This window comes from Puntigrus tetrazona, chromosome 3 (genome assembly GCF_018831695.1).
Source record: "Puntigrus tetrazona isolate hp1 chromosome 3, ASM1883169v1, whole genome shotgun sequence".
NCBI classification, from domain to species: domain Eukaryota; kingdom Metazoa; phylum Chordata; class Actinopteri; order Cypriniformes; family Cyprinidae; genus Puntigrus; species Puntigrus tetrazona.
The window spans coordinates 12,014,101-12,026,962 of record NC_056701.1 but is presented as its reverse complement, the minus strand read 5'-3'; the positions used below and the strand labels follow the sequence as shown (position 1 = coordinate 12,026,962).

Genomic DNA, 12,862 nt, shown 5'->3' with positions numbered 1-12,862 from the left:
CGAAGTAGCAGTCAAAATCAAGTTCGTCTACGTTTTATTTCTTTTATTAACAATGAAAGCGGAATTCCATTTGATAGAACTTAAAAAAAAATGAACAAATCCGATTTATGAAAATATCGTTCACACTGATGACAGCAAAATAATTCTAAAGGAGTAAAACAGGTTTAACTGCTGAACATGTAGCACAAGTGTAATAAATTATCTACTGACTGAAGCTGCACTTTTTCACCAGTAAAAAACCCTATATCACCCCGTCCCCCCTCCCCCATTTAAAAACGACATCATGTCCTTGTCATTCCTCTTCTTGAGTTTGTGGTGGCTCGGATGGACTTTCCCTGTTAAGAGCAAAGATGCGTATTTCAGAACAAATTTTGAAACATGCAGGGCAAAAGAGTTTTATAGCGGGCACTGGGTCGCTTTTGTTTACGATGCACAAACAAGCAGTTAGGTGCTCTTACCCAGAGTACGGCGGTGGAGGTGCATCATGCTGGCCACTGTGGGTCAAAGCCTCATTGTACGAGGGGAGACCTGGAGCCCTGCTAGCCAAGGGCACAGATTCCGGTATTGGCTGCCCATCAACACCCATATGCACAGGAACACTGTGAAGATGTAGGAAACATTAATGTAATATTGCTGCGCATATATATATATATATATATTTATTAGTTGTGGCAATGATGGCATGCACTTACTTGCCCCCTCTTGAATTTTTGCCTCTGTTCTTGTAGCAATAAATGCCCAACACAGTGGCTATAATCACTGTTATTACAACAGCTACAATGCCAGCTACTAAACCAGACACATCCACTGGAGGGGAAGACTCTGTAGAAAGAAAGAAAAAATACTGTGTGACGTCTAGGGTCTAAGAATAATATAAATAACCAAAATATTTGAAGTTTGCCATGATAACAGCTAGCTAGACATCAATTTTAAAGGTTTCAAAAAGCAGTGCCACAGAAAAGCCATTTTAAGAGTGAAGGCTGCTGGGTCCAGCGCAATAACACTAAAGGTACTTGCACACAGAGTCAAAAATTTTCACGTTTTTTTTCTGAAAATCAAACCGGATCTTGGAGGCAGTTTAAACATGATATGAGGTTCATTTTATTTAGAACTCAGCAGCCTTAAGAATGAGACTTTAGGTTGTGGTTTTTATTTGAAAACGTATTCTAAATGTTCAATTTAACTATATCTATAAAATGAAAAATACATTAAGTAAAAACAACAACAACCACCTTACCATGACTGTTGACATAGGTTTTCCAATATTGGGCCTGTTGCAAAAAACAAAATAAATAGCATCAAGTAACTGTCCAGTTAAACCATCTTTTTATTTTCATCTTGTCACATAACATTGTCTATAACATGCTTCTATTGGGTTTCTCTTGTATACACTCCTTTTCTTACCGTCTTTGTGTCATCTTCAAACACCTCTCTGGCCTCTTCATATGAGCATATTTCCTCATTGCATTCTCTCTCTAGATTGTCAGGCACCACCAACTCAAAATCCCAATTGTTATACAACAAGTTACGGGAGAGAAAGGAACCTGCCGACTTCTCTTCAAGGAACACTGAAAAACACAAGAGAACATGAATCACAATCAGCTACACACTACAGACATACTTTTTACAAACGCAAGGAACATGCAGGAATAGTAATGAAACGGTGGCTAATCGTAGTTAGAAATTCAAAGCATTAAACTAAATACATTTAATTATGTTGCATTCAGAGTATGAAACCTACCAATATTTGCATTACATCTGAAAGTCATCTAAAAGAGATCTAATAGGTCAAAGCCTTTGTTTTGAATGAGTGCATATGGAGGTACACCAACAAAAAAAAAAACCTTAATTATAAGAACAATAAAAGATAAACCCCAAAATTCCCAAACTGCCTATTAAATAGTGTTTTAAAGTTTATTTACCATCATTTCCATTGTAGATCACTCTGCCCCAAACAAGATGCAGAAGATATATCAAGCTGAAACATATCGCAGAAAACCCCAGCATTGTACCTGCTCAAAATCATATAAAGAATGTGGCAAAGATTAACAGTCCATGTTTTGATAAATCCATATAGAGGAAATACATACAACAAAAATTCTAAAAAAAATTACACGGTAAAGGCTTTTACAATGTCGTCCTCTATCGGTCATTTCACTTACTCAAAAGCAAATATTATTTCTTTTATAATATGAAAAAAATATATAAGCCTAAATACATAATAAATTCGTTGAATATCTTACTTTCAATACTGCAACTTAAATGGGCCACAATTTTGACAAAACTGTGACAACACAAGGAATGGCTAATATTTTGGTATTTTTAAGTAGAGTGAGTAAATAGTGCACATCTGGCCAGTCATCTAGAAAACAAGCTGTAGCACAAAACGCACTACAGAAAGTAGAATGGGAAGCAAAAGTGCGTCTAAAGAAAAACGACACAGGTCACCGCCCGCTTACCTTGACACTCTTTTGTGTTCCGTAGGAGGAAACTTGAAAAGAAAAAACACTTTCAGATTTCTCCAGAGATTTCCTGTCTTGGTGCTGTAAATTATGGCTGCGTGTAAACACCTCGAATGCACGTAATTCACATGTTCGATGTTTTTAATTGAAATTCTTCCATATTTACCTGTGTTCACATTCACGGCGACATCTTAACTCATCAGGTACGAGACATACCAGTTTGACAACATAGTTCACAGCCGCGAGCATTTGTAGGAGTGGCAGTGGGATGTGACAGAGTTTCAGCGAATTACCTGAACATCTCAATAAACACATGTGCCTTAATCGCCCCCGTTACGAAAAACAACCAGTATCACTTTTAGAGTACTGTATATCTCTCTCTATATCAGTTTAATGTTCAAAAATGTCATTCATCATGTGTCATTTGAAGCAAACAAACAAATCTCCCCAGTGCACCCTCAACAGCTTCCGGTATCAACCTCGCCTTGATTGGATTACTTACGAAAGACAGTTATGAATGGACCTCTTTGCTTATTAGCAAGAGCAGATGTGACAACTTTTAATTGAGTAACCAAAGCCAGTCCTACAGACATGATATATTTAAACATATATCATGGCGTTAAAACGTAAGCAGTCTGTCAGGGCGTCCCCACCGTTACAACTAAAATGAAAACGACGCCATGCTAATATTTAATAAGTAAATTCAGATTCTCGCCGTGCTGCCGATTTTCTCCCAGCGATCGAAACCGTTCCCTTTCTCGCATGTGGGAATCGTTTAGCAATTGCTTGTAATTCGTGGTAGTTCTCTTATCAGGTTGCTATGGTCAATAAGAGCAGAGAGTGCGCATTACAAATAGACATTTTATATGCTGCTAAATTGTAAGCAGTAAACAATACAAAACATTCATTTAAATATATTTAATTCAAAACGAAGAAAGTTTAAAATAAAATTCTAATTACTTTAACCATTGCTTCCTCATTCCTCAGCTTAAAGTACCTGAAGCCACAAAGGTTAGGTGTGCAAACTGTTATGGATACTTTTACAATGAATCAGACACGCATAATATAAATGGTTTAAAGACATATTTTAATTGTGTACAAAAGAATATTGTTAGATTTAGATACAAAATTGGAAGATACATGGTGTCTGATATTTCTCCAGAGTCGACACAAACACAGCTTAAATTAAAAAAAAAAAAAAAAAAAAAAACTGAAATAATCACTTAAGACATGAAATTATTTTGCAATGAAATGAATCCTGTTACCACTTTGTGTATTTCAACATTTCAAATTAAATAGTGCTTTGTTCTTATTTGCAGCTGACAAACCTGAACTACAGAATTGTCACAGTTTAAAGAAAACCAACCATGTCCCTTGATTAAAGGCTGTAAAGTGTGTAGCAACTCCCTCTAGAGACAAGTATACCCTAAGAACTGCTATAGTGTGACTAAGGTAAAGCACCCAGTCTTGTTTTTCCTCACCCTAAACTAGGCCGTTCTACCTATTTACAGAGTGACTCATTGTCTTACAACACTGATTAATATCCTGCTTTTTTAGTAAATTCATTTGGCAATTCCTCTGTATCACTTTTTCATCACTGTCTGCAAATGCAGGTGCAAAAAAAACAAACAAAAAAAAAACCAAGCATGTGAATCTGGAGACAGACTGCCTTATTCTGCATATACGCACAAATAAAAGTACCTTCAGAAAAGACAACAAATCGAAACAAAAAGAAACAGACCAAAATAGTCCCAGAATAAAGCCACACAGTTTGTCCATTTTAGTGTTAAAACTACATTAGATAACTATTCATGATGACAAAGCTTGGTGTGCAAAAATGTACATTATAGCCTTTGGTTTGTATGAATACTAGCATTGCAGATACTGGACCCATTGTTTGGACGCTACTAAAAATACTCAATTATTAAAACCACATCACATCTTAGTCATCCCACATTGCTTTATCAAGAAAAGATTAATGAAAACAAGCTGGCTGGATATTTTCTTGCCACTGATGGGAAGCAAGGTGTAGACTAGAGCAGCCATTTCAGTGCAGTTTCACTGACTAAATGAATCTCCCGAGAGAAGACAGGCTGAAAAGAGCTCTGGGCCAAAAAACACTGTCTGACTTATCTTTCTGAGTCAGTAACCCAATATATGACATACAGATGACATAAGAACTATTAAAAAGCTTTGTCAGCACCGCCTCTGATCGCTTATGCGGTTGTTTAAATATACACTGTCGCTACTATTCACCTCCTCAGTGGCAATTTGTTTGTTATTTATTACTTTTAAATCTCTTCCGTGGCACACAATCAGGCTGCAATCTCATTCTGTGGTGGATATAACAAATACTGTGCTTGAATCTAAAAATCAAGGGCATGATTTTACATGGCACTAAATAAAACATGTGGAGGAAACAAGAACTCCCTCTTTCCAACAGATTCATGGTTCGCTCTTTCGATATTGCCTAGTTTCTTCTAGGAAACCAAATCATACATACATACTGTAAAAGCCACTAAAACACTGATGCATACAGTGCCACACACACACACACGGACCCACACACCCACACCCACACACACACACACACACACACACAATCTCTGTGTAGACATATAAGGCACCAGGCGTGAGAGTGAGGGCTTCAGTCTCCTAGGCAACAGTGCAGAGGGGCAGTCAGAGCAGGGTGCAGGGACAGCCACCACTCTTCTGCTTGCCCGCGTGATTAGCGGGGAGCGGTGGACTCTCCGTCTCCTGAAACTTCCTGAAGAAAGACAATAATGCGAGTTTATCACAATGCACTGCACTGTCAATCTCATGAGAGCGCTTCTCTGTTCCAAATACCTTATTGCTCGCACAACCTCCATGAAGGCTTCATCCACATTGTGGCGGTTCTTAGCCGACGACTCCATATAGTGGATCCTGTTTTCTCGGGCAAACGACACGGCCTCGTCTCTCGAGATCTAGTCGAAAAACACACGTGTGTGAATCGGCAGCTTATTTAGGGTTTTTCATTAAAAATGCAGTCATTTGCGTAACGTTACCACTCTCTGCTGGTCAAGATCTGATTTGTTGCCGACGAGAACCATAGGAAAGTCATCTCGATCCTTCACCCGCAATATCTGAGTGTGAAATTTCTGAATTTCATCATAACTGAAATGGAGAGAATATGTTGATTAGAGTGATGAGATTTTGCTTCACAAACACAAAAACAATATACAATCATCTTGGTTAGTAGCCTGTACATTTAACTTACAATGGACAAATATTAAAAATAAATCTCTCCTACGAGTGTTATTACTGCTAACAAAAATGACAAGACGGAAATATTTTCCTGAACAAATATAAAAATAACTAGTTAATTAAAATGCAACTAGTAAAAACAGAAGACTCAGAAAACTACGAACAAAAGACAACGTGTAAACAATTCTTTTTTAAAAAAATACTACAGCACATAATGTCAGCCTTAAAACACAAATAAAAAAAATTAATTAGTTAAAACAAACTATGAAGTGAAAACTACAACTAAAAAAAACCGATATATTAAAAATCGTAACATTGGAAGCTGAATAACGGATTGCAGTTCGCAACAGTACAAATATTTACATAGAAAATCTGGAAAACATAGTCCAAGTCACATTTGTAAGAAACTTTACTTTATTTATACTCGCAATACAAATAACTTCAGTTCAGCTGTTGATAACATGAGAACTCATAGCACTCTTATTCTCATCACAAACACATTCTGTGGTTTTTGTTTTTAATACACTCACGACCACATACACACTCTCTGTTCTCCTCATACAGAAAGGTTAGGAACTAACTATTCCCCTTTATCTCACACACACACACACACACACACACTCTGGAAAACACCTACCTTCCACTGTCATTAAGAGCAAACACCAGTAAGAAACCCTCTCCGGAGCGCATGTACTGCTCTCTCATCGCTCCAAACTCTTCTTGCCCTGCTGTGTCCAGGACTAATGAACAGATGAATGACAAAATAACACAAATGGACAAAGGGGAATATGAAAGATGAGCTCATCCATACAATATTTTGTGGTGCCCGAATGCAATTCATAACTCACTGATACACACACACACACACACACACACACACACACACACACACACACACAAATTTGCTTGAAGCACAGCTGGCATGATGTCGCATTGACAGCAAGTCAAAACAAAACCTGGGCAGGAACCCGTAGTCAGCAATGAATCATACTGATGCAACTCTGTCCAAAATCTCCCTTCTGAGGGAACCTGCAAAGCTTTTTAAACACTCATTCCTTCCTATAAAGAACACATACTGTCTAATCGAGTCTCCTTTCCGTCCACGGTGCAGATTTTAGTGTACGAGTCTTCAATGGTCGGGTCATAGTCTGACACAAAGTATGACTGCGAAACAAAACAAAGAAAAACATTTTGGTTCTTCACCAGCTCCTCGAACAAGGGCTTTAACGTGAAGGGACATGCAGAGGAAAGCCCACTGCACTGTGAACTTCACACAACTCTTACAACACACCCACTTAACACGACGCATTCGCCCAACATTACGCCATAAATTAATCTTTATTTCTTAAAAAAAAAAATCCTCAAAGTACACTTACCTGAATGAACTGAATAGTGAGGGCGCTTTTGCCCACACCTCCACCGCCCACGACCACTAACTTATATCTTTCTTCAGTTGACATAGTCGTACTCCTACAAATATGAAACTTTTGGTTATTAAAAACACGAATACCGTCTACTTGTTCGACTAACACGGTTTTAAAAGGAAGAAAACTGCTCCATCGAGTATAAAGATTTAAGCCCGTACAAGGCCTGGCATCGCTGATAAACCTCTACAGCAGGCAGTACAATGTTACAGATTTAGGGCGACTATGTATCGTACTCCAATCTCCGCGGTTCAACATGTACGAAACAATAGCATTTGCAGATTGATAACGCTAGAGAGGGAATAAAACAAATACAGTGCTGGTCCGGACAATGATCGCAGGTTACCTTTCTTCCGCAGCCGCCTTGAGTAAATTAGCCTTCTGGTGGCAAGTTAGCGACTCGAAAGTCAGACAACTTAGTCCACTGCAAACCCGCGAATACTCTGACAACTTTAATAGACTATATCCGCAAGATTTAGCCTACAAATTCTCCCTTCGTATAAGCGACACAACCATCTTGTTTAAGGAGATAAAAAGCGAATTCCAGGCTTAAAGGAATGTCCGCCCTCTGGATTTTTCTTGGTAATTTCTGGACTCTCTCTTGCTTCCGATAGTTTTTTTTTCATGACCAGGGGCAACTTTTTTTCGTCTCTGAGTGCATCTCATACGTACGCCTGAAGTGGGCGCGGCTTTAGGCGTTGTTTTTATCATCGGACGCATGATTTCGTAATCGGTGAGCCAAGGCGAGTTCTGATTGGCTGATGTGCATGACTCGATGAACGACTCTGCTGTTACTACGCTCGCATTTCCGCAAAAGAAGGCAGGCTATATGATAAATGTGTAATTCGAGCGTAGCCTTTCCCATATTTGGCCAAGGGCCTGGTTTGTCTGCCTAATAGTAGATGTTTACATTATGTGTTCATTCAGCATTCGTTGGTAATTATTTTTTTTTTATTCTGCGCGTGATTTTAGTGAACTTTTTTTAGCACATAAAAAATATCTATTTTATATCTATTTATCTATTTTATAATTGGTGCTTTTCCTTCCTAGCACATCTCTGTATATTCTTTTGTGTATATAGTAATACTTCAGGAAATACTGTTAACACAAATAATAGCAATAATAACAATAACCTAATGATTAGAATGGGTATTCAGTGCTGAATCACTTGGCTTGCGTTAAATGAAAACCACCCAGGATGTGACTAACTGCATGTGAAGAAAAATGTTTTCAGACACCCACCAGTTGTCTGCCTTACATTACTCCTTTTTATTGTGACTAAACCAAGTCACAAAATTTAGGTAGGTGGTTGCAATAAATTCAAACTTACCATACCATTGTATGTATATTTACTACTAATGGTTTTCTTAAAGGAATAGTTCACCCAAAACTGAAAATGTATTCATGATCAGACTATCTGAGATGTAGATGAGTTGATTTGTTTAGGTTTGGAGAAACGGATCCTTTGCAGTGAATAGATGCTGCGAGAATGTGAGTCTTAACAGCTGATTAAAACCTCTAAATATTCCACAAGAAATTCACACCACTCCAGTCCATCACTGAATGTCTTATGAGGTGAAAAGCTAAGAGAAGCAAAAAAGGACGTTTTTCACCTTACAAGACGTTAAATGATTCACTGGAGTCTTATGGATTGCTGCAGAGGATCAGCAAGTGATGTAATTGAGCTATTTTATTAATAGGGAACACAACCATTGCCCTGTTGATCAACTGGCATTCAAATTCACAGCAAAATGTTGTCTTCTCACCAAATAGCTGAAGCTGAAATGAAAATAAAAAGAAAAACACAGTGAGACAGAATAAAATAATTGTCTTTAATGAACACTGTTTTCAATACAAGCGATAGTGTTAAAATTCCACCTGCAAAATACCCCTTTATAAATAACAATTATCAGTGTAATTCAATAAATAAAGTCACAGGCAGGCTGTGCATTATAATAGAACAAATCGCACATGTTCTTGCAGACGTTCAGTCGTTTATTCACATATCACCACCGGTCCATCAGATGACGCGGGCCTGTCAAATAATCTTGGAGGAACATGCAAGTTCATTAAATAAATAAGTGAATTCACACACTCATACATATGCTTTTTTTGACTATGGTATCGGTGTCTTCATTTAAGTTTGTTCGGATCATTAGGAAGATACAGTGCACAGTCCTTGTTTACACCCGTATCCATAAATAACATAGTCCATACAACCAACCTCTCTTCAACATCTGTACGGCAAAGCAGCCTGTCCCACTTTAATACGTGGCCCAAGTAGGACCCCAAGCAGCATGCGTTCACCCCAGTCCAGTATTTTGTTGACTGTAAGACTGACTGGAGACAAGGGGCTCTGGTCTCCGACCATACCCTCCACTGCTTCTACACCGCCAGTAACCTCCTTCACAAAAAGCTCTTGCGGAGAGGTTGCAATAGCATGCGGTCCCTGGGCCTGCCTCTGTGATCTTGTGCTTAAATGGCTCACTTGGTTTGTTTTTTGTTGCTCCATATTTGCTCTGGGGTTACCGTCGGTTTAGTTTACTCTTTCTTCGTCGCGATTTCGAGCAGGTGAGTTTAGCTGAAGCCTCCCGGCTGACAAACCCGTTCGCCTCTTTTGGTTCTGTCTTGGTTTCTGATGCCGATGGCTCCACATCGATTCTGGCCGAGTCATCTGATGCCCCCGTCTGGTCAACGGCGGAAGTGCTCTGCTCCAGATCACAGCTGTTCACTGATGACCCCTTCTGGTGAGTCTGAGGAACTGCGCTCACTGGGGTTAGGGAAAGAGTAAGGCTTTTGCGTTTCTCTGCCAGAGACGGAATCTGAAGGTAAGTAGGCTTAGGTAGGTTGGACTTTGGTGCATCCTGCTGTGACTGAGATGCGACGCCGATTGGTCTTTGTACCTCTATGGGACTGGTGCAGAGAGTGAGCGCTCCGAGCTTGTCTGAAAGAGATAAGGTAAACTCTGGCTTCATCAGCTCACAGCGTTGGCCTCGGCTCTGAATATTTTCCATTTGGTTGTTCTTGTTCTCACAGTGCACGTTTGCTTTGGAATCCTCAGTACATCCATTATTAATACAGTTGTTGTCCATGTTGTTCTGAAGGTTCAGATTAGTTAAGAGCGCCACTGTGGAACTGCTGTTGTTTTTTTCACTGGCGGGCTTTAGGCAGTTATCTAAAGGTTTGACCGACTGCTGAGCGTTAAGGTTTGTGTTATTATTCTTCAAAGAAAGTGTTCCCTGGAAGAGCTGCAGCTGTCCCAAGAAGTTAAAGTTTGGTGAAATCGTCGGCCTGCGTTCTTTCACGAACCTAAAGAAATAAACAGATCAGGATAATTAACTTGTGTGCTTTCAGGATATAAAAATAATGTAAAAATGAAACAATTAATTCTCGCTTTTATCAATTTCATATACCAGACTTTTTGGGAGGCAAAATGGTACTTTTTTATTTTACTTTTCTACACACAGAAAATGGCAGTATAAGTAAAACAAAACAACACCTGCACATTACCTGTATGCATGATCCAGATCCATTTTTAGGCTGTACATGACGTAGGCCACAGCAAGTGCTGGAGATCGAGAGATTCCTGCAGCACAGTGGACCAGGACTGAGCAGCCACGTGACATGGCCCCATCTAAAACAGTTCATTTGTTTAATTAAAAACATTATTCTTTGCAATGACACCCATAACCCAAAGATTTTTTTTTTTACCAGATGCATAAAAATAATTACGTAAATTAAATTGAACTCATATTAAGTTTTTTTGCACAGACAAAACTAATTGTTTTCCATAGCCACAGCTCTGTGCATCTGTGCTAGGTGTGTTAATGATGTAATGCGGTTGGGATGCAAATGCAGGCTGATGTAAGCAGTGGGATTCCGGGTCCCTCACCAATGAAGTGCAACGCCTGAGGGATCCAAGGAAGCAGGTCATCCCGCAGGGAGTCGTCTATTGGGATCCGGAGGTACTGGGACTGGGGCAGAAATGACGGCTGTGGGCAGCATCGGCTCACACTTAATACGTATGAGATGTCTCGGTCGGACAAACCATCCTGTGGGTAGGAATAGCGGGTGAGAGGTGAGAAAACAACTGAAATGCTCTGCAAAGCACCGACGAGAACAAACTATTGTAGCGAATATGCAAATAAACTACGCAGCAAATGTAACTGCAATACGGTTTAGGAAGGATCATGTCATCTTTAACATGAGGAATTATTAGAGAATTGTAAATATACCTGAGTTACGTCAGTCTCTGCACCAAGGTAGAGATGCGGCAGAATACGAGACAACGGTGGCCTCTCCGACTGACCGTCCCTGTAGTAGACCATCTCTTGTTGTTTTTTTAAACAAGTTGCTCTGAATTTTGACGTAATCCGAAAACCTATTGAGACAAATACAATGAAAATTACTGCCTGAGTCCATGACGCAATAAACACGCACACACACAGAGAGAGTCCTGTACGCACGTATCCCTAAAGTTTTCACGAATTGCATTTAACATTTGTAACGTGCGAGTTAGGCTTCTTCACAACAAGTCAAAAAGCTGGTACTCACCAGTCCAGGCGGTTATAGATCAGCAGAGTGTGCAGGAAATCAAAAAAAGGCTGAAAAAGTGCTGCGAAGCTGCTGAAGGAACGCTGTAAACAGCACAAAACAAGAGCAAGCAAGTATCGCGTGCAGTATCTGTTCGAATATAAACAGTCCCTTGATCTCTCTCTCTCTCTTCTTGTTAGCTGTGCTCCCGTGCTCCTCTCTCTTCTGACTGCGCCTCTAACATTATTTGTTGTTGTATGTCTATACCTGCGCGAGGGAGGAAAAAGATGAGGTCATCCAGTTTCCAGAAGCTAAGAATAGTACCATTCTATGTGATGTCATTTCCAGCCAATCGGAGCGCAGGGCTGCTCTTTGACGCGCGCGCGGGCACGCTCTGTTTGTTCGCCATCATCAGTTTGCCCTGAAGACCTCGGCATTTTTATTGTGATGAATCGTGTATTACTCTCTGTAGCCTTTCAGACAGGACCCCGCCGCTTTCATTTGCAAATAGAGTGTAGCCTACGATCCGTCAAACGAGACTCTTCTATCCTTGTAGAGGTTTTTGTAAACTCGGTCCCATGCGAGCAGTGCTTCTCTTGTAAACAAAATATATATATATTATTCAGAACGCTTAGTTCACCAGTCCACATTTACATATCGCTATCATGTTCATACTATATTAAACAAGCATACATTTTATTATATTTCTGTTTCAGTGATGTCATGTGTGATGATGTCGTGACTGTATTAATAAATGTTTTTTTGTTATCTCGCTTCAGCGGCTGCAAAACAAACTTAACTGCAACAGACAAAAATAGATTTATGTCAATTAAAAAAAACAACAACAACAAAAAAACAACTATCAATGCTATACCACACCGGGTTAACAAAATTGTGTTTTGTGTTGTCAGTTCAACAAATTAAAGAATAAAACTATCATTTAAACTGATGATTTGAAAGTGAGATATTGCAAAGGTATGGTGAAAGTCATGCATGTGTAACCCTGGACCGCAAAGCCATTCATAAGTAGCACGGGTATATTTGTTGCAATAGTCAGTAATACATTCCATACATGGCTCAAAATGATCGATTTTTCTATATTAAGATCATGCGCCATTGAGGTATTTTGTAAATATGCAATGCTAAGCACTGCACTTGGACAACTTAAGGCGATTTTCTCAGTATTTCTTTTTTTGC

General features: G+C 39.3%; 3 protein-coding genes across 5 annotated transcripts; all 3 read right to left on the bottom strand.

The window, feature by feature from the left end:
* Positions 1 to 28: 28 nt before the first annotated feature.
* prrg2 (proline rich Gla (G-carboxyglutamic acid) 2) lies at positions 29 to 2,776 on the bottom strand. Of its 3 annotated transcripts, none has more exons than XM_043234990.1 (8): positions 2,629 to 2,776; positions 2,460 to 2,543; positions 1,923 to 2,015; positions 1,405 to 1,568; positions 1,238 to 1,271; positions 693 to 822; positions 459 to 599; positions 29 to 335 (listed from the first exon to the last, which is right to left on the bottom strand). In XM_043234990.1, exons 3-8 carry the CDS (start codon positions 2,005 to 2,007, stop codon positions 293 to 295), a joined length of 597 nt encoding a protein of 198 aa, XP_043090925.1. In that variant the 5' UTR covers positions 2,008 to 2,015; positions 2,460 to 2,543; positions 2,629 to 2,776; the 3' UTR covers positions 29 to 292. The 3 variants fall into 3 exon arrangements, with proteins under 3 accessions (XP_043090925.1, XP_043090924.1, XP_043090923.1); XM_043234989.1 differs by having other exon boundaries at positions 1,923 to 2,012; positions 2,629 to 2,775; XM_043234988.1 differs by having other exon boundaries at positions 1,923 to 2,012; positions 2,460 to 2,491; positions 2,629 to 2,751.
* Positions 2,777 to 3,528: 752 nt separating this feature from the next.
* On the bottom strand, positions 3,529 to 7,789 carry rras (RAS related). The gene is made up of 7 exons (XM_043235433.1): positions 7,479 to 7,789; positions 7,085 to 7,178; positions 6,785 to 6,872; positions 6,346 to 6,448; positions 5,510 to 5,618; positions 5,310 to 5,428; positions 3,529 to 5,229 (listed from the first exon to the last, which is right to left on the bottom strand). The coding sequence occupies exons 2-7, from the start codon at positions 7,166 to 7,168 to the stop codon at positions 5,142 to 5,144; spliced, it is 591 nt and encodes a 196-aa protein (XP_043091368.1). The 5' UTR covers positions 7,169 to 7,178; positions 7,479 to 7,789; the 3' UTR covers positions 3,529 to 5,141.
* A 1,161-nt stretch (positions 7,790 to 8,950) lies between these two features.
* si:ch211-195b15.8 lies at positions 8,951 to 11,958 on the bottom strand. The gene is given in 6 exon segments (XM_043228760.1): positions 8,951 to 9,658; positions 9,660 to 10,441; positions 10,643 to 10,766; positions 11,025 to 11,184; positions 11,368 to 11,513; positions 11,687 to 11,958. Coding segments are annotated over 5 exon segments (1,455 nt in total). The 5' UTR covers positions 11,461 to 11,513; positions 11,687 to 11,958; the 3' UTR covers positions 8,951 to 9,362.
* Between the last annotated feature and the right edge of the window lie 904 nt (positions 11,959 to 12,862).

Coding starts and splice junctions, on each gene's coding strand:
- rras (XM_043235433.1), bottom strand. CDS start 7,168: ATGTCAACTGAAGAAAGATATAAGTTAGTGGTCGTGGGCGGTGGAGGT. Junction 5,619..6,345: donor GCTCTTAATGACAGTGGAAG/GTAGGTGTTTTC, acceptor TCTCCATTTCAG/TTATGATGAAATTCAGAAAT. Junction 5,230..5,309: donor GAGGTTGTGCGAGCAATAAG/GTATTTGGAACA, acceptor GTCTTTCTTCAG/GAAGTTTCAGGAGACGGAGA.
- prrg2 (XM_043234988.1), bottom strand. CDS start 2,711: ATGCTCGCGGCTGTGAACTATGTTGTCAAACTGGTATGTCTCGTACCT. Junction 1,569..1,922: donor GATCTACAATGGAAATGATG/GTAAATAAACTT, acceptor TGTGTTTTTCAG/TGTTCCTTGAAGAGAAGTCG. Junction 1,272..1,404: donor TTGAAGATGACACAAAGACG/GTAAGAAAAGGA, acceptor TTTTTGCAACAG/GCCCAATATTGGAAAACCTA.